Source organism: Falco rusticolus, chromosome 9 (genome assembly GCF_015220075.1).
Source record: "Falco rusticolus isolate bFalRus1 chromosome 9, bFalRus1.pri, whole genome shotgun sequence".
Classification (NCBI taxonomy): Eukaryota; Metazoa; Chordata; class Aves; order Falconiformes; family Falconidae; genus Falco; species Falco rusticolus.
The window spans coordinates 49,643,160-49,663,132 of NC_051195.1; the positions used below are offsets into that span (position 1 = coordinate 49,643,160).

The following is a 19,973-nucleotide window of genomic DNA, read 5'->3' on the forward strand; positions in this document are numbered from 1 at the left end:
ACCTGAAAATCAAAGAATAAAACAAACAAACCAAGACACTCTTCCAAAAGATCAAGAAACAATAAAGAGGTTACCAGGGAATTTAGATCTCACAGCCCCCCCTGCAATGAATAACCTGATCCTAAATAAGAGCATATCATCAGGCCTAAAAATCTTCTTTACCTAAACTAAAAATGCACATATGCATGCACACAAAAAACATATCGGAATCTACATCAGTAAGGTTTTCTTCCCAAGTGCTTACTTCAGATGCCAGAAGCCTTCATGCCATAATTTGATCTTAGCAGACAGCAGGTTACTGATCGGTTTTCAAGTGGCTACTACTTCCTCCACTCAATCCCCACTACCCCCAAAACACAATTTACAGTAGTACCAAACTCGAATTCCACATGATGCCGATGTGAATAATGAAAGCAACTTGCTGTTATAATGAACAAGTCAAGAACAAGCAACAAACACTTCCGTCATTGTGACTTGCTGGCACTTACAGGCAATATGGCTACGACCACTTCTGGAGGAGTTTCCAGTGTCCCATCCGCTGCCGCGTATACAATAGTAAAGACATATGCGCCAATCCACAGTACATCCAGAACTGAAAGAGAAGGAAGCAAATGCTTCAGCCAGAAACACTTCAAACTTTTACTTACTTGTATCTTAACTGCACAGCAGACAGAAGTAAATGACAAAACAAACAAAGGAACCGCTAACTTCTAAACTACCAAGACAAAGGATTTCAATGACTTGTCTGCAGAATTATCAATTATTAGGGAGAAAAACTATGCGATCCCAGAAATTTCAAACACAAACCAAAAGAATGTATTTGATTTGTTTGACAGTATCACAGGCAAGACAGTCAGTGTTTCCAAGCATGGATGATGTTTTGGCATATCCAGATGAAGTGTTTCTGCTTTTCTAATTCTACTGCTTTGACATTTTATTGAAGAGTCAAAGTGATGAGATGAAGCTCACTCGAAATATATATATCCAAAAATCTTCTTGCTAAAGGGAGATTACTTGTGGCAGTACCGTCTATCACACCAGTGAGCAAAAAATAGCTTTTAAAATGAATACTTAAAACATTCTAGAAATAGACAAAGACTCTGGCCGACTGGTAATTTTTCTATGCAACCGAGATAAAGGACAGAATTATTTTTTTCAAATTATTAAAAAAATAATAAAAAAATCGCATTGTAATTATGTAACCAGTTCAGTATACAGCAGCTATAACTAGGAAAACATGGGGAGGAATGAGTAAAAGTATTTCACAAGAGAAAACAAGTTTAAAAAAAATAAAAAGATGTACCTTTAACAGGATTGTCCGAGTCATAAAAGGGAGGACAAGGGATTACTTTCTTCTCCTGAAGATTCTGCAAATAAAACTACTCTTAAATACAAAGTAAAAGGCAATAAACAAAGTCAACTGCAAATTTTGCAGAAAGCCCAGAGAACTGGTTTAGAGCAACTCACTCTTTAAAACTCACCATATGCCACTCAAACCATGACTTTTAAGTGGCGGCTGCAAACCTTAAACTAAACCCAACACTGGTGTAAGACATTAATTAATTACTGAAGCACCTGGGCATCTTCACATGGCTCACACCATGTGTCACCTGACCAAATTCTGTAGCTTGTAATGCAAAGAAAATAGAGCATATTGCAAACTACTGAACAGACATAATGCCTTACACCAACAATACTTACGGGCAGATACTGCACCACGGTGCCGTTTTGCCTCCCTACAGCCAGTTGTTTTCCCTTCGGGCTCCAACACACTAAGCAAAGAGAATTTCATTAGCACTAAGGAACAGGAGAGTTACAAGGCCCCACAAAAGCAGGACCAGTAAGTTAAAACCACAGGCTTTTTCCCCTGCAAAAAATCATTAATTTGAATTAAACAAACAGGGAGACATCCAGTCACAGACAAAGCAAGACCCAACAGATGAGGACTCTTATTTGCATGCTTCCTTGGAAATTACAGTAGAGCCTGAGACAGCACAAACAACAGGCGGGCACACTTTACTAATTCACAAGATGCAGCTCCTCCAATCAGCTGGGAAAGAGTAGTTACATTGCAACACATTTTCTAAGTCTCAGGGAGTTTAAATCCTTCCTTTCTGTGAAGACTTTTTTTATGAAACCTCCTCCCGAGACACGCAACCAGTATTTTTTTACATCTATCAGTCTGCTTCTGCTCCTCAGTGTCCAGCATTCTGCATGCTGTCTGAGGTTGCCACTCACCAGATGTAACAGCTACAGAGGAAGGCAGCGTGGCGTACACTTTCACAGAGTCTGTGACCTGCAGGACAGAGATGCTGCCATCGGACAGGCAGACTGCCACCATGGCAGGACTAGCAGGGTTCCACTTCAGGTCATTGACCACTGCTGCAGTTCCTGAGTCCTTGGCCAGTTTGTGATAAGCAAATGCACGTTTCTGCTGTTTTGCCTTTTAGAAAGACAAATACATGAGATAATCAACGCTCAAAATCAAGCTGTCCCAAAATCATAATTCAAAACAGTTTTGACCTTCCTATAAATCAATGACTGATAAAATTAAGAAGTAAGTTTGAGTTCTTATTACAAGGCATGCTCCACAGAGAGACAGAAAATCCCACCCAAGTTATGCCTCTCCTCCCACTGTATTCTGAAAAAAACCCTCACACAACCAAGAAACAAACCTACTTTGCATATGCCTTACCTGATTTAAGAATGTGCGGACATCAAAAAAGCCAATGAAGGAACCAATCTCACTGGACATCATACAGACAGACAGTGTGAGATTATCACAGCTGAGAGCCAGGTGCTGCACAGGAAACTTCATGGGAACCAAGGTACTCTGAACATTCTCCACTTAGAACACAAAAGGAAAGGAAGACAGAATGAAGGGGACAAATCTAAATAGCAAGATTTGCTCTTGTAAAAGAGTATCATTAGAACGAGTTTATGCAAAAAACACCAGTCCTATTAAACACAGCTGCCAAAGCTAACATGTAGAAAAACTGAGTGAAAACAAATCCCTTCATCTCTATCAGTACGATTCTAAGAGTTGCCAAACTTCCTAAGAAAATTCCACTTTCCTTCCTCAGTAAACTGGAGGAAAAATAAGTGGACAGATTTTGTTTTACTTATATATGCACATTAATACTTCAAGTGGTACAGTTACTAAGGACAACTGCAGAATGAAAACCATTTTGCACTAAGGTGTATTTTGCATGTAGTAGAACTGTGATTGGTTCCTCTGTTGCACAAAAGTCGTTTAGTCAGAGTGGATAACACAGTACGAGAACTCCATCCCTCCACTCACACACATCCCTGATGCATGCACAGGTTCAAGGAGTAACTACCAAGACAGCATGTGGCTGCAAGGAAAGGGGTACGTTCTCAGGCAGGAAAAGTCAACCTCACGGTATGGCACTGAACACAGGTGACCAAACCTGAATGGTGCTCAAAGAGGAGCTAGCACAGAGCATCCTGGCGATGTGCTCTCAACAACTGTACTTCATTTCAGCTAGAGGTACAGCAAATATTGTTCCTGCGTTCTCACACAAGAAAACATGGTAATTTCAAATGCACAAAAGTGTACAAGGACTATATCAGAAATCAAGAGCTCCATATCATAAAAACCCATACAAAGCTGTCTCTGCAAAGACCGCGCAATATAAGTGTGCCTTACCAATTTTATTGGGATCTTCTCCCAGCTGGTTTTGCATGAGAAGATTTCTAGTGTGAAATATCTGCAGGCTGGTTCCTCCACCAGCAAAGACCAGCCCATATTTGTTAGACACTGCAAGGAGACTGGAGCGCTCTTTAGGAAGATCACCAGGAGCATCAAAAATGCGGACCTTCTTCAGTGCTCTGAACTGAAAATCCTGTTGTAAGAGATTCGGAAAATAAGTGTACATATGCTGGTAAAGAGGAACAGTTTACTTCAGTTTCTCTAAGACAGTACATTGAAAAGCCTCTCCACGAGAGCTACAAAACACCTGCCAAGGCAGAATCCACACCCACAGTGTCATGGGCCATCCCATCGCATTTTCTATGTCATCTAAGAAAGACTGAGATCACACTACATTTTTTCCATTGGCTGAATCTCTCTTCTACCCAATGCCTGTGTTCATAAAGCCTATAGGAGCTGAATCTGTCCAGGACATCTAACCTTCTTAGAAACATAATAGAACTACCCAAAGGATACAGGGGCAGGGGGGAGAAAGAGAAGGGAACAAAGCAGAGATACAACACAATTAAACAAAAGGTCGCTGCAAAGCATGCATCTGTTTACATGTATCTTTGTTTGCTACTGTAATTTATGACACACAGAATGGATATAGTTATTCCTTCCATCCACCCCCAGTAATTACTTTGTATAATCAGACCTATTTTTTGCATTCATTTCTCTCATAATTTACATTGTCCTTTTGTAAAAGGAGGAAAAGAAAAGCAGAGCGAGAGATAAAAACCTCTAAAAACACAAACTGAATTAAGAAAGAGCAGTTGCACTATTACCAATGCAAAACCTGAGGTTCCCCTTGGGAATGAATCTCTCTTCCCATGGTACCAGTTGTTAAATGGAGCACTGGATCTAATATCTATAACTCAAATCAAGCACCCGAGTTTTATTTCCAAATTACTGCCAAAACACTAAGTACCTTCCTGCAACCTGAGGAGGCTGCTGGAACTCAAGAAACTTCTGCAAAAAAACCAGCCCAACTCCCTTGTTTTTGAAGGTGTCTGAACAGAAGGCAGCTGCATAAAGACCTGCATGGGCTTCAGGAATCTATCCCCCCCTATATCTGCTTACATGGCCTCACAGTAACACTCTGGGAGACAGAGCAATCAGCTAGAATGGCACCACACAGGAAGACTCCAGTTTACACTGTCCTCATGGCGGACAACCACACATACTATTCACAAAAGCAGGAGATAACCAGCACAAGTCATGCTGACAGGAGGACTGGGAAACAGGCCACTCCTCTCCCAAAATAAGTTTCCTCCAGCTCTCACATTCTGCATCTTCTCCCCCAGGCGTTACCAAGACCCCCTGCATCACAGGCCATGCCAGCCTCTCCTTCTTCCACTCCACAGGCGTGTACCAGGCTGTGCTGAAAAGTCCTCGAGCGCTTCACAAACACCGCAAGGATCCTCCAAAAGGCCCCCGCCGTGACCCGAGCCACCACCACCACCCCTAACGGCCCGTCAGCCCCACGGCCCAAGCCAAGACCCTCCCACGGCCCGGGCCAAGCCCTCCTCGAGCCCAGTTTCTCTCATGGGCCGAGCAGACCCCCCCACCATGGCTTGTCAACCCCTCGGCCCGAGCCAAACCGCCTGTCAACTCTCCCACCACCCCAGCAAACCCCTCACCACCGCGGGCTGCCCCTCACCTTCATCTCCCGCTCCGGGATCACGTCCATATCGTCCCCCATGGCGGCGCCAGCAGCCCCGAGGCCCGCGGTCCCCCTCTCGCCCTGCGCACCGCCGGGAAACCCCCGCGCGCCGCCAGTGCGCTCACTTCCGCTTCCGGTGGGGCCGCTCTAGCCACCGATCTCGATGCTCCGCGGCGGCCTGAGGCGAGGGAGTCCTCCAGCGGCCTCTCCTCGTCGCAGCTGTCTGAGGCGCTCGGCTCCCGCCAGCTGAGCGGTGGGAGGATCAGCGGCAGCTCCGCACGGCGGGGAGCCTACCCGCACGGCGAGGCCGAGCAAGCAGCTGTGCTTAATAAACCCTTTCTTCCTAATGTTCTGAGGCGGGGCCTGACCCGCTCGCGGTGGGTGCTGCAGGCAGCGCCCACCGGCCCTTCTCCCTGAGGAGATCCAGCCGATGGGGCTGTCCCCGGAGGCCCTGAGGGGACAGACCCGCTGGGGCTGAGCTGAGGCTGGCATGAGGGGCTGGGCCTGGCAGCTGGTGCTGTCCCAGCTGCGCGATGGTGAGGGCTAGCAGGCACCTGCTCCACCTTGCCCACCAGCCCCTGGCAAGGGGCTTCGGTGCGTTTTCCACAGCAGAGGCCCCGTATTGCCACAGCTCTAAGCCAGTCCTACACCCTCAGCATGGGCTGCAGTGGCAGTGCATGGTCCAGTGCTTGGGGTTGGTCCCTTCAAGTTATGTATGGTTGAGCTGGAAACATGGAAGCTCCGTGAGCAGGAACAGCCTTATCGAGCTCCAGGGCCCCACCAGAGCAGTGTGTGCTTTTTTGGTTACAGCAGGACTCAAGTTCCTTGCTCCCTCCTGCCTCAGATCAGGGGGGTTCAGTCCCCACTCGGAGTGCCAGCACAGGGGAGTGCATCACCTTAGCACTTAGCCCTGCAGGGGCAAGGACGCGCTGAGAAAGGCTGTTTCCAACTCTAGCAGATTGTGATTCTCTTTTTTTCCAGGACCAGAAGGACAATGATTTCCACCAAGACAAAAGCAGCGATGGCTTTGGGCAGTGCTCTGAACTGTGGCAAACCACATCCAAATTTCCCTTGTGTAATATGCTCCCTTTATTTTCTAACTGAACAGCCTAAATACATGTAGCCCAGAAAAGCAGGTGCATTCCCAGAGGCTAACAGGCAGCAGCAAGCAGACATAGGGCTGTGATCTAAGGGCAATTCTGTCCTTTTGAGGAATACACAGGAAAAAGCATACCCAGTCATTCCCCCAGGAAGCCTGGTCTCTATTTTGATAACTCACATCAGACAAGAACCTCAGGCAATTGCTTCAAGAGCAGAGGATGGAAAAAAAAATATACTCTTTTGAAAGAAGCATTACAAGTGTGTGCTCTTGATAAAGAAGTTACTCCTTAAAACAAGCACCACCACCTGCTTGCTTTAAGCAAATCAAAAAGAAAAAGAAAACAAGGTTTCAGGAGGCGGCCTCTCATTTGCATTTTATAACACCAACTCCATGGCACTCAGCCAGTTATTACAGATAAAGATCAGATCAAGACAGTCCAAACTTATATCTAGGATCTAGTTAAGGGTTTATATTAACAGACTTTGAAACCAGCTCACTTTATCTGCAACCAATCATATGGACCAAGCTTTAGGGGAGCTAAACTAAATACACTGACACACAGTGTAGCTTCAAAAGATTTATTTTCAGTCCTTAAAGTAGACTGGTGCTGCTTTTGCTCATAATTTTTCTCTCCATTACAGTTTTGGTTTTCATGCAAACAGTAGTGAGATTTTCTTTTTTTATTTAAAAATGCAGCCTTTGGCAGGAATAATCAGCCTAGTAAAGTTAATCATCTGTATTTCCTTTAAAAATGTATTTATTAAACCATGATTTAAAAAAGTTAAAAGCTGCCAAGAACATTTAAGAAAAGAGTACGGAAAGGTCAGAGAGCAACATCTGGATTCCAGAAATTGTATATGGAGCAAGAATCACCACAGTAACCAGAACGTGGACAGCAGAGTCCCAGCTGCGTCTGGATCCCAGCTCATACTCCACACTTACAGCCATTCTTATTTTGCAGACTTGAGGGCTTGTCCATGAGGAAAGCGTGCCTGACAGTCCCCAGGGACCAAGCTGAAACACACACGGAGGTCTGCAAAAATCAGAGGGACAAAGCAGCCACATGAGGACAGATCCTTGTCTGCAACTGGTCTGGCAGGGCTCACTGTTTAGTCACCCAGCTTCTTTCACCTGAAGGTTTCATTTCTCCTAGGCCTTCCTGAGGGGCTGCAAAGGCGTAACAGCAGGCTTGTTCCTGCACTCGATGGGCACAACTGAGCCACCCATTCAGAGGTGACGCTCCTGATGAGATCCAAGTAGACGCTTATCAAGAAGGGGGCCCCTAAGCTAGCTTTAATCATTCTCGCTCACAGTGGCTGGTGTTGGACCCACTGAGACCTGACTGCAGGATGAGCCCATGGAGTGGGCAGCAGCTGTCCCTGCAGGCAGCCAAGCCCACCTCCAAGCTAAAGACCCTGCAAAGCAGACCTCTGCGCCTTCCCACGTTCACCCAGCACACACCTAGGCCACAGAGGTGGGAACCTGACTTGTTTTGGTGAGGTCAGGAAGGGAAGAACTAGTCCAAAGTCAGGAAGCGTAGGATGGAGCAGAGAAGGCACTTATTTCTTTGCACCCAAAGCTGCTGTCAGGGGCTTTGCCAGATAAATGCTCAATGTCTGGCAGCAAGGCCCTTTAGGAACCTGTCACGACAAGCACAGCTCTGAATCCATACACTGGGAGGAAAGTAGCTCCTTGTCTGAGAAATGCAGAAAAAGCAGAGGAAAGAGTAAGATCACAGGATTATTTTTTTTTTTGGTCTCACATTACACTTGGTGCTACAGCTTCTGTCTAACAAATCAAGTTGGCTAACGGATGCAGCAGTAAGACATGAGCTGGAGGTCTCCAGCTTCCCTTGCTGTTCCTCTAAGGCAGGTTAGTTGAAAACTAGGACTGTCCACAATGAAGAGTAACAAAGCACAGGTAACCTCTGTTACAGACCAGCAAAGCAAACAGTGCGAATTTTTCAGCCCATCCTCTTCAAGGGAGGCTGGCTATGTCTCTCTCTGGAGGCGGCCCAGAAGGTTTTGGGTTGCTTTCATTGGCTTTTCCTTCAAACATCATGACCCTGCAAAACACAACAGATAATACCAATGAAAAAAGGAGGTGCATCTTTACCCATCATTGGGGGTGGGATTATCTGCTGAAAACCAGCATCTGCCTCCTATGCAAAGGGCATCTGATAATTAAGAGAGGAGGGAAAGCCAGAGGGCAGTGCTGCCAGCCTGGCAGGCAGCTCTGCTTTTCCAGCAGCTTCCAGGATTGGGTTCCCAAAGCCTCTACTGGTTTTTCTCTCAGACCCCAGAGGATTAGCATGTTTTATTTAGACAGCCAGTTCCAAAATCCCCTGGGAACACTGCATGCCAAGGGCTCCTGATGCATAAAAGCAAATACCATCCCTGGCCCACCTTGTACATAACCACACAGCAGAACATTCAAAAGTCAACACCAAGCAAGCAACAGCAATTATAGCCAGAGAAGAGGCCAGAGGCAAGGAGCAAGGCACTGGCTAGAAGAATCCCAAGCATTTTACAACCACTAGCACTGTCTTCCTCCCTGAGGACTGCAGCTACGCTGGGAATGCCAGCTGCCACGCTGGATCAAAGGACTGCACTGCTCTTGGGACAAGTTTTACATTTCTGCTCCTGCTTTAAAGAGTCCAACAGACAATAGGGCATCTGTTAGCAAGAGAAGGGACCCATCTGTGAAAGCTACTGCAGTTGGGAGGAAGGATGGAAGATATGGGACAGGCTGCAGGCTCAGCCTGCTTCTAGGGAGAAAGAAAGGAGGAACAGGGATGCACGTACTGACTTAGAGGGACCATGTGGGAGGCAGGCACAAGATTCTTCCTCCCAACCTGCCCTAAAAGTTGGCTGTGTTTCTAAAGCTGCCTTCAAAAAAAAAAAAAAAAAAAAAAGGTAAGGAGGTTGGAGAGGAGCAGCTTCTATTCACGGTGGTTAGACACAAAAGCAGAGCCAGCCTCTGTGGCTATGAAAGAAAAAGCCAAGCTTCAATGGGGCGGAGATGGAGCCAAGCAAGTGTTTGGAAGCCATTTGTTACAGCAGGACTTTCAGAGCCCTGTCAAGAGGGCAGAGAGGGCCGTGGGAGGCTAGTGCTGGCAGCCAGTACCACTCCCAGCACAAGCCAGCTGTTTCAAGCATGTGTCCTGTCTCCACCTACTGCCAGTCTCTCCAAAAATCAGGCAGGGAGGGAGCATCCTGTGGGAAATCAGAGCCAGCACTGCTGGTGTTGGCAGGACCATCATTCACCACTCAAGTCCTGCCACCATTCACAAGGCAAGCCCGTGTCCCCAAAGCCAGCAGGAGCCACAGGAAAGGGAGGGGAAGAAGTCCTGCGGTGCTGAGTGCCTGCACACCCTTGGGAAAGGAGAATTGCTCCACATGGAGCACAGAGGAGGAAGCCGGTGATATTGCACAGCATGCAGCTCTGCTGTGAGCGTTCACCACTGCGTAGCCTAGACATGGGCATATACACCCCTCCACATCTCTCTGTAAACTACCCCTTCACAAGTGTTTGTCTCCACTCCACAAACACCAATCATGCACACCTCCATCTCCACCGGGCAGAACAGCTCCTGCTTCTCAGCTCCCCCAACACACCAGCTCAGGACCCATGCCTCCCCCACTCCCTCCCAGGGACACTCACAGTTTAAGCACAGCAGAGCGTTTCCCAAGCATCACATTGACAAAATCCTGGTATGAGATGGTCTCGCTAACTCCTCCAGTCACCTCAGAGATCATCTTCTTCAGTTCTAGGTGGGTCTTTGGAGCTCCCATCTTCTCCATCATCCTTTTGACAGACATCAAATCTGCAAGAGCAAGGCAGTCGGTGCTGTCGAGAGGTGACCACACTGAGCACAGACCAACCCCAGGAACACCAGCATGAGTTCCCACCTCACCTGCAGACCCTGGGGCTGACAGCATTAAACTGTTGCTGAAAGCCCAGAGAAGCCTTCCTGTACAGCTTGCTGCTGTACCGCCTGGTACGGAGCCTCACTTGCCATTTGTGCAGCTCAAGATAAAAGCACCACACACCCAGAACACAGGACAACTCTCCAAGTGCTCCAGAGAACACGTGGGGACACAGCTCTCTAGCTCAGAGCGTGGTGCCAAGAATCACAAGGTTGGGGGAAGAGGGAAATAACACCGGGGTTAAAGCAGAGACAAACAGGCGGTGGGGAGCAGGCTCCCCTGCCATCAACACAGGCCATTTCCTTCCATTTCCAGCTGAGACCTGTGGCCCCTTCCCTGCCCTCTGGAAGGGAAGCAGAGCAGCCCCGAGGCAGGCCTCCTCCGGCTGGAGGACTAGTGGAGGAGGGGAATGAGGCACAGGCTCCTGGAAGGGCACAACATGCGAATGATTACACTTCAGCAGCAGCTCCAAGCCTGTAGAAGGCTGGGTCTATATGTAACTGGTGTTTTCTGGGCCCAAACCAGGGCTGCTCAGCTGAGCCAGACTCACACCCAAGTCCCCGATTCCCCTACTCCCCTCCCAGCAAAGCAAACTGCTTCTCTGCACAAGAAGTGCTCATGGTTTTATACAGCTTCTGCCTCAAGCCAGGCAAAACCCACGATTGTCCAAGCCCTGCAGCTTCCCAGCATTCCCAGATGCTGAGGATTGAGAAGAAAACCTCAGTGGACAAAAGGGAGAAGAAAAAAACCCAAAGAAGTATTTAGAGCAGAAAGAAGTGGAGGAGCTAAGCAGAAACTTAGAAGGGGAAGAGGACTGAGAAGAGCTTAGATCTTGAAGCAGGTGAGGGGAGACTGAGGAAGCCAAGAGGCAGGGGCTGGAGAGCCAAGGAAGCCCCTGGCTGGCAATCAAGGTCTGGGCAAGGCTGGACACAGGAAAAGCCTGCAGGTTTTCCTCCTCAGCAACACAAGTGCAGAGGGAAGCAGCAGATACAGCAGCAGACACCACCTCAGCAGGTGCTCTTCCAGCCCAGCATCCCTCAGAGTCACTCACCAATCTCGCCTTGGTTGTTCAGGTCAAACTCCATGTACTTCTCTGGAAGAGACACAGAAGTAAGTTAGCAGGATGCTAGAGCAGGGGGTATGCAGGGCTTTGGAGCACTGTCTGCTGAGAACAATGAAACAAAAGGTTTGGGGAAAAGATTAATATACTGCTGAACACAAACAGTTCAGAGAGGGAAACCATCTCAAGATCTGGTTTTAGCACCCTCTTCTCAATTCCAGGGCCCTAAAGTTAAGTGCTCTTTAATTGTAGCTGCTTTTCATTTAAGCTGAAGAAAAACATTGGCATGAGAACAAGGTATCAGCTAGCCATGAATAACATTAAAAGGTTTCCAGCCAGAAAAACAAAGCTCTGGAACAGCATCCCAGAAGGAGTAGCAAGGAAAACAAAACCCTGAGCGCTCCCAAGATGAAGCTTGATCGGATTGGGAGGGGGATTAAATGACGTCATTGCCTGCAATAGCAAGGGACAGACTCTACAGTCCTCCCAACACTCACTGAACTACCCGAGCAGCACCTGCCAGGAGAGATGCTCAAGGGCCACATCAAGAGGGTGAAGCCAAGGACATGCCTAGGGAACAGTTATGCTAGAGCAGGTTGCGTGTCCTTCCAGCTTGCTGTCAAACATTGCTGAATTGGGCAACTCCAGCATCTACAGAGAAAGGCAGAGCCTGCTCAAGAAGGTCTGATTATCTTTGCAGGAAAAAACCCTCACATGCTGTGACAGACAGAGCATCGATTTGAGTTAGAAAAATCAGGATTTCAGTCCTCTGCTGCCTCTGACCTCTGGAGTGGCACACCTGTGCTTCCTACCCCCCCTCTCCCCCACCAGCTGTTCCCCATTTAGCCTTTAAGCTCTTCAGGCAAGGATTTGTCTGTCTTACAGACCACATAGCTCCTAGCACCACAGGGTGCTCTCCCCCCCTCCATCCCCCAATCACCTCGGTTCTGCTAAATGAAAAAAGCAAGGTGCCTGCTGCCACCATCCATCTGCGCAGAACTGGAGAAATCTCCGCTTGCCCTGCAGTTAGCACTCACTCCCCTGAACCGCCTCCGAGGACTCAAATTAAGTGAGATCTCCCAGGCTGCTCCTTTCCCCGCCAAGGGGAAAGACCTTTTGCTTCTGCTCCAGGACACCAGTAAGCAGGTGAGCATGAAGTGGCACACTAATTTAAGTAGCCAAAGGGAAAAGTGGCTATTTCACACATTGCTTCAGAAGGACAGGTCCTGGGAAGGCTCCAAAGTGATGGGCAGGTAGGGGCAGGAGGCAGAGGAATGGCCTGGCACGCCTTCACCTGGGTCTCAGCTGGTGGATTACCGCTCTTGTGAGCTGACCAGGACAGACCTACAGGACAAACCAAAGCTGTTCATGCTTCAGGCAGGAATAAACATCTCCCTTCAAGCATTAAGCAACCCATCCTAGATGCAATTGGGGCTGTCACACACGTGCTTAGGGGGCCAAAGCACTGCTTGATGTGGAACTGGCTCTCCCCGTGCTCTGCCCCACCATAACCACCTTGTGCAAATGAACTGCTGCCTCTCTGGGCAGGGGTCAGCACCGCAGCATGTGCTCAGGGACACAAACTCCCCTGCTCTGCCATGTCTGTGCCCAGCATGTTTTCTTTTCTTCTCAGCTGACACTTAGCCAAAAGCGCAGAGAACAGAGGCAGCTTTACATCATCATGCTCTAAGCCTCGGCTCAAGCGTTCGTCTTTCCCTCCCATCCCAGCTGCAGGGATCTGGCGGGGCAAAACCACGCGTGGTCCCTCCCCTCACAAATGCATTTACACAAACACTGGACAGGGGCTCCCCGGGCCCGGCTGGGGAGGCCAGCGGGAAGGACGGCAGAAAAGAAACACTCCCCCCATCATCACACAATGAGCCGATTGTTGGGGGAGCCAGAAGAGGCGTTGGAGAGCGGGACAGGCCACGGAGGCAAACTCACGAGGCAGTGGGAAGAGATGCCAAAGGCTCTCGTTACAGGGAATTCTGCGCCTGTGACCTACAGTTGCAATGTTTGAAGAGCCCCGATTGTGATGGGAAAAATAATGCAGGGCTGCAGCCAAAAGCCAAAGCCGCACAAAAGGAAACAGAAAAAGAACCAAGAGCACAGGAGGATCCTCTGTGCCCAGCAGGGTAAGGGATCACAAAACCCCAGCCAGCTTCTTCCATGCTGGATTGCAAAGCCAAAATCCAAAGGGAAATAGCGGACAATGCCTGAAATGGAAGCAAGGTCAGGTGTTATTTGGTTAGAGCCAGGCTGAGGACAAACCCTGAGGGTGGTGTGACGCAGAAGGCATGTTTGCTCAACTGCCTTCAGCCACTGCTTGGCGAGAAAGTGGATGCACCCAGAACAGCCCTGCCAAATCTTGTCCTGTAACCACTTTGGGGACAAGCTCCAGAGGACGCCAGGTTTTTCAGCTGTTCTCTATGCCCTGATCCCAGCAAATGGCCCAAACCTAAGCCCATATCTGCTGACCCAGTGGAGTTAGGCTTTGGCCAGGACTAGAGACACACTGCTGCTGTTGCTTCTGGTACAAAGGGGCTCAGGAAGGACCAGAACAGACTGAAGAAGCTTTTGGGGAAAGTCCCCAACTCCTTCAGGAAGCAGCTGAGACCTCTGCTCCGTGGGAAGAGGTTCTCCTACTCACTGAAAAAAAAAAAAAAGTCCAACTACTACATCGTCCATTATGCCAGCTAGCTTGCCTAGGTAACCGCACAGAAACCATCCTCCTTTGCTGCTCCCCAGCATTTTGCCCACGCAGCAGGTTTTGCAGTAATAGCAGCCGCCAGGCAGGATATCTACAGAGTGACACGTCCCTGCCCTGCAAGTGGGCGAAGTGCAAAAGCTCATGTGGGAAAACCATCTCTCCCGGGAGTTTCAGCGAGTCCCACAAGCAAGGGGGAGGCACCCATCCCAGCTCAGTCACCTGTATTTGGTTGACAGTCTCAGGCTGGTAAAATCCAAGTGCTGAGGAGAATAATCTGTCCAGAGCAAATAGACAGAAAGAACAGGGAAACCCTCCAGTTCTCACCTTTGAACACTGCCAGCTTCTCCTCCAGATCTTCTTCATCACTGAACTTTGGGTCACAGAGAAATTCCTAAAACAGAAAAAAATATCCCCAAGGTTAAAGATACAAGGGCAAACACCCTAGAGGGCACGTACGAACGCAGCATTACCCAGAAGACCTACGCAGCTCCCAGAGTGCCACATCTGAGCAACAGCGTGAGGAGGCTTGAAAATGGGCTGAATCCCTCCACACCTTGTCATTAACATTCCAGTGCACTAGGAATGCCTGTGGAGTCTCAGGTTTCCCACCAACAGCTTGAGGGAGGACTGGAACCCACGTACCTTCGGAATAACAGCATGAAACCCCCTCTTCTTGCTCACCCAAGGTTTCAGCTCCTCACATCTCTGCTTTAGCAAGCACAGCACATGGACTGGGCACCTATTCCCAGCAAGGGCTCCTAGTCCTTGCAAAAAGCATTCCAATTCAGGTTTCAAACTCTTGGATAGCCTCTGAGGGCTAGCAAATAGAACCAGGGAAGTTCACAGACCATCATGCACCCAAGAGAGGACAGGTATTTTGGGGTAAGAAACAGGCTCTCGCTCTCTCAGACTGTCTCTCCATTTTTCCCCCTACCCTGCTCAGGCTGGAGAGGAAATTCTGGGTCACTTCTGGTCACTTGTCCCTAGCCCCACCTCAAAAACCTTCACGTACCCAAAAGAACAGACCACAACTTGCACAGCCAGCTCTACTGCTATGCCTTGCCAGCAACACCCCCCCACAGCTGCGAGCAGCAGGGTCTTGCTCCTGTCTCTACCCTCCCACACCGCCTAGCTCCAGCAAGCCCAGCACAGCTTAATGACCGATCTGTGTTCAGCAACAACACCACATTCTTCAGTGTAGAAATCATTAACATCTGCACAGCTTACGCATGGCCTGTCCAGGATAAAACCCCTCCCAGGGTTAGAGTGGATAGAGGGCTGAGGCTGTTCCCTACTCTGGGCACGTGTTCCTCACCACTATCCCCCATGCTCATGAGGAAGGCAGGAGGGGGTCGCCAAAAGACTCTGACCTCTGGCACTGGTAGTACTGGGGCAGCATCACTTCTGATGAATGAGACCACCCATGCCAAAGAAGCCCCAACTGCAGGCACTAGGTCATCAGAACTGCAGGAGGTCCCCGCAGCCATCAGTAACCCAAATGTCCTCCAGCTTCCAGAGCATTCTCACTTCTTCCAGAAGGAAGACTGAAAGCAGCTGTCCCCAGGAGTGATGAGCCGTGCCAGCCTGGCTGCTGTGCCAGCTCCAGAAGCACTCCAGCCCCAAACCAATGCCTGGTTCCTGCTGCCACAGCCAGCCCCAGGCCTTGTCCGCTGCCTGCCACCCTAACCCTGCAGCATGTGCTCCAGACCCCTCCAGCCCACACACCTGGAGTTACTCCCTTCTTCCTTGCTGGGACAGGGGAACCTGCCCCAGGAGTCCAAATGCTTCAGACCTTTACTGCCAGTTAACCACTGCTTTGGCAGGTCTTTTATCTACAGCTGAACTAAGTTTTTTTTAAGAAGTTCACTAGGACAGAAGTGACTACCATCCCCTCCTCCCACTTCACAAACTCCAGACGGGACACCAGAGACCATGCCCACTAAACCAGCGTGACACAGACTTCCCTTATCACCATGGTCACCAACTCAAATTGAGAACTGTGGTGAAAAGCAATGTTCCCAGTTCCTTCTTTAGCTCTCCTTCGCCAACTCAATTTCATTTATCTCAGTAATTTCTATCCAGGGGTATCATTTGCCTGCCCAACACAAAGGGCCCAATTCAGCTTTGAGACCTGGGCTCAGGCAGCAGCAGAAATCACCAGAGAGGAGTAGTGTTACCTACTGCCATTGCCACTGAATAGCCTGTGTAGAAGAAACTCGCCAAACACCACTGAGAACCAGAACAAGGCCAGAGCATCGCCCAGGTCACGGCTTCATTCCTGCTCTGCAGGAGCAGCAGACAGCTTCCACCCACCAGCAGGACAGGGGATGCGAGAGCAGAGCTTGGTCCCAGAGCAATACAGTGAAACAGCACGGAAATGGTGAAGACCAAAGGGAACGCTCCATCCGTACACTATGGCTGAGGGACAGGTGCCCAGGGATCCAACAGCCCCTGGCAGCACGGTACGAGAGCAGGATGGGTGACACTGTGCCCACACCTAGGACCCAGTCCCCTTGCATTCCAGCTGGAGGGGAACTGGACAGCACAACAGAATCACAGCTCTGCTCCAGACCAAAGGAAGCAACAGGAGAGCGTATTTCAAAGGCATTCCGCCCTCCACATTGTAAGTGAGCCGGGCTGTGACTGCGATAAGGCAAACACTCACAATAGTACACAGGAATTCAGTCCCCAGGGCCAGTGACTCAGGCTCAGCCCAAGTGGCTGAAGTTCCTCCTAGAGCCTTTTGCTAAAGCTCCCATTTTAAGGGGCATGTTCTAATAATAAGAACTGCTTAATAAGCATCAGCCTCTCCCCAGCTCCTGCCCTAAACAGCCTTTCTTGGGCAGAGAGACTTTTCTAAGCCAATAAATACAGCCACACAAGTCCCAGCTACCTGCAAGACAATCTGAACAAAGCCAGATCCTTCCTCGCTCCCCAGAAAGGTAGCTCCAACTGGCAGCTGCTGAAGTGGTCCATGCCAGCCACCCTGCCTGCTGGGGCTGGGAAGCAGCTGAGGGATGCTTCCTCGGCAGCCGAATTCCTTCCCCACAGCCCCGCGCATTAGAGGGTAAAACTAGGTTGAAATTAATCTGTGTGGGATTAGACTTGCCACCTTGATGCACGAGGCTGAACAATGTGATTGCCATTCCCCAGGAAGAGGGGAATGGCCAAGAGGGGATCCCAGATGAGCATTTCAGGCTGGAAGAGAGAATTCAATGCTAGGACTCAGCTGTCCTTCAGCAGCACATGTGCACTCAGGACGCTGCCTGCCAAAGACCCTTATCCCAGCAAGAGCTCTGGGGTAGAAAACCAGCCAGGAAAACAGGGTGGGAGGGAGCTAAGTGTTAGGATGAGACAATGAGATTAGGCCCGATAGGAATTTGGACTGATAGGTTTTATTAGGAGCCCTTTACTGGTTTGCAGCCCTGAGGCTCAGGAAACCCCCTCCTTGGCTCCAGCCACAGTTATCAGCCCAGGTTTACCTATCAGTTTGTGTCACAAGGAGACCTGAGCTGCTTGCTGCACACCCGCTCACAGCAAATTCCCTCCCCGCCCCCCCCCCCCCCCCCCCCCCCCCCCCCCCCGCACAGAGCTGGCAAAGCCCAGCAGCAGGGGGTTTGCTGCCCAGAGCCGCTACAGCGCAATGGCTTCTCAGGATCCGTGGGCAGCTGCTACCTGTGCTATCTGCGGCTTGATTTCTAGCTGCTCAAATCCCTTCTCCTAGCACTGAGCCAACAGCAAGGACACAAACAAGCAGCTCCCACCTCCATCAGTGGGAAGTTATGTAGCTTGTTTCATTTTTGTCATCCAAACCTCACCCAGAGAAAAAGCCTGCCAGAACTGATGGCTGCTTAGGGGAGATAGGAGCCTGTCCCCTGTGTGGGAGGACAAGCCCCCAGCCCTGGGGCACAGCAGTGTCCCATCAGCAGTGTCCCGGGAAGCACGGCTTTCCAGACTCGGTCCTATGGCTCCTACCAGCTGAAGGATCACATATCCATCCTGCTGGAGTGATGCTGGAGGACAGCTCTGGAGCAGCAGAAACTGCAGCGATAGGTACAATACATTCCCTTCTTCCCCAGCCCAAGGGGCAACACCACCTTAGCTATGGGGGATGTGTTAGACCCACGGGTGCGCCTCTTGGGCGCAGGGTGCCTCATGCCTGCCTTCAAACAGCAGGCTTCAAAGGCACTTTTCAGCCAAGTGCTCTTATCCTACACCTTATGCCGCAGCACCTCTTTTTCCACTCTTATTCCACAGCACCTTCTGGTTTCTAATGATGCAATACCCTTTCCAGTGACCTACATAAACTTCACCTCCGCTGTCTCAGCCCTGCCTGGGGGGATGCATTGGCACTTTTCACAGCCCAGTTAACATGAGGGCAAGGCAAGCCCACCGGCTCTTCCAGGCTTTCATCTTGTGTAGCAACTCCATTTCACCACCTGTAACACCAAGATGCCACTGGCTACATCAGCAACTGACCACCCAAACCACCTAGAAACGACTCTAGAAATCCCACCGTTGATTGTTTCAAGGTTAAAATCTTCTTTTCACCCTCAGAACAGCTCTTGGCCGGGAGGGACGCCAACGGAGCTGCCCCACAGGCCCTGCCAAGCAAGGGACGGGGCAAGCCCGAAGCTCCGGGGAAAGGACCTTGCCTGACCCTGGCATGAAGGGCACGCAGCCCAGCGTACTTTGCACTAATCCACGAGCTGCTATTCCCCCTGCCCAAGGCTTGTGGGACATCCAACCATCCTGGGTTCCCCACGCACCCAGCGCAATTAAGAAACTAGAAAGGCTCGAGTCAGCTCTTCCGAGCAGCAGCAACTTCTTGCTCCTGGCAGGGGAAAGGGAAGCGCTCAAGACGGCGGAGGGGAGGCTGAAGCCCCCCGGGAGAACAATAGCTCCCATTCTGGCTGGGGCACGTTCCCAAAGGGACTTCCATGGCAGCGGGACACGGAGCATCCCCCGGCACAGCCGCCCGCCGGGCTGCGGAGGGGGACGACCCCCTGCGAGAGCGACACAGGGGCAGAGGGGCTGGAGAGCAAACCCCCGCCGAGCCCCCGAGCCGGGCTTCGCTCCGAGGGGGGCACCGGCAAAGGCGGGGGGGTGAGGGGGGGCTCCACCTGCCCAGCCGGCTCCCGCCTCCCCCCCGCCGGCCCCGCCGCATCCCCCCGCCCTGCCGGGCAACCGGCTGAGCCGCCCCCCGCCCCACCCCGCCCCTCGGAGCCCTCCGAGCCACCCCCGGGGGCTGCCCCCGCAAGGGTCGGGTCGGGCCGACCCCAGCCCCACCTTGTTGATCTCCTCCAGCCGCCCGTCCTGCGGAGCCCGCCGCAGCCCCCCACCGCTCGGCCGGCGCGGAGCCGCCATCTCCCAGAGCCGCCCCGCGCCCGCCGCCGCCTTAAGTAGGGGCGGGCAGGGCCGGGCCGGGCCAAGCCGGGCCGGGCCGGGCCCTCCGCCCCCACCGTTAACCCCTTCCCCGCCCCGCTGGCCGGGAATGTCCGCCCCGCTGCGGGCCGCTCCTCCGGCGGTGGGGGGAGGGGAGGTGCAGGCGGCCGGGCGGGCTCTCCCTGGGGAACTGCAGGGTCCGGAGCAAGGTGGGGAAGCAGCGGAGCGGCACCCTCGACGGCCGAGCCGGGCCGTGCCGGGCCGGACCGGTCTCCCTCTAGCGCGCACCGCTCGCCCTGCACAGCGGCTGCGGCTCCGGGGCACGCTCGGGCTCCGCTCCACTGCCACCCCGGGGCGGGTGCGCCCTCGGCATCCCCTGCGCTGCCCCCCCGGGCACTGCCGTGGGCAG

At 51.1% G+C, this 19,973-nt stretch overlaps 2 protein-coding genes across 5 annotated transcripts in view; both read right to left on the reverse strand.

Annotated features, from left to right (window-relative positions):
- NUP214 (nucleoporin 214) overlaps positions 1–5,493 on the reverse strand; it is a 45,932-nt gene extending 40,439 nt beyond the window's left edge. For all 3 annotated transcript variants that reach the window (XM_037399833.1, XM_037399832.1, XM_037399830.1), the window contains exons 1-7: positions 5,376–5,493; positions 3,671–3,866; positions 2,696–2,847; positions 2,239–2,443; positions 1,702–1,772; positions 1,304–1,367; positions 489–592 (exon numbers count right to left, since the gene is read on the reverse strand). In XM_037399833.1, coding sequence (XP_037255730.1) covers positions 489–592; positions 1,304–1,367; positions 1,702–1,772; positions 2,239–2,443; positions 2,696–2,847; positions 3,671–3,866; positions 5,376–5,417 — 834 coding nt within the window. In that variant the 5' untranslated portion in view covers positions 5,418–5,493. The remainder of the gene's footprint in view (positions 1–488; positions 593–1,303; positions 1,368–1,701; positions 1,773–2,238; positions 2,444–2,695; positions 2,848–3,670; positions 3,867–5,375) is intronic.
- Positions 5,494–7,042: 1,549 nt separating this feature from the next.
- AIF1L (allograft inflammatory factor 1 like) lies at positions 7,043–19,600 on the reverse strand. Of its 2 annotated transcripts, XM_037400343.1 has the most exons (6): positions 19,469–19,600; positions 14,504–14,570; positions 11,461–11,502; positions 10,144–10,306; positions 8,419–8,545; positions 7,043–7,513 (listed from the first exon to the last, which is right to left on the reverse strand). In XM_037400343.1, the coding sequence occupies exons 1-5, from the start codon at positions 19,544–19,546 to the stop codon at positions 8,458–8,460; spliced, it is 438 nt and encodes a 145-aa protein (XP_037256240.1). In that variant the 5' UTR covers positions 19,547–19,600; the 3' UTR covers positions 7,043–7,513; positions 8,419–8,457. The 2 variants fall into 2 exon arrangements, with proteins under 2 accessions (XP_037256240.1, XP_037256239.1); XM_037400342.1 differs by having other exon boundaries at positions 7,043–8,545.
- Between the last annotated feature and the right edge of the window lie 373 nt (positions 19,601–19,973).

Excerpts from the sequence above, each read along its gene's own strand:
- AIF1L (XM_037400343.1), bottom strand. The coding sequence starts at position 19,546 with ATGGCGGCTCCGCGCCGGCCGAGCGGTGGGGGGCTGCGGCGGGCTCCG. Across the intron at positions 14,571-19,468 it reads GGCTGGAGGAGATCAACAAG|GAATTTCTCTGTGACCCAAA; the intron begins GTGGGGCTGGGG and ends TTTCTGTTTTAG. Across the intron at positions 11,503-14,503 it reads GAAGCTGGCAGTGTTCAAAG|AGAAGTACATGGAGTTTGAC; the intron begins GTGAGAACTGGA and ends TGTCTCTTCCAG.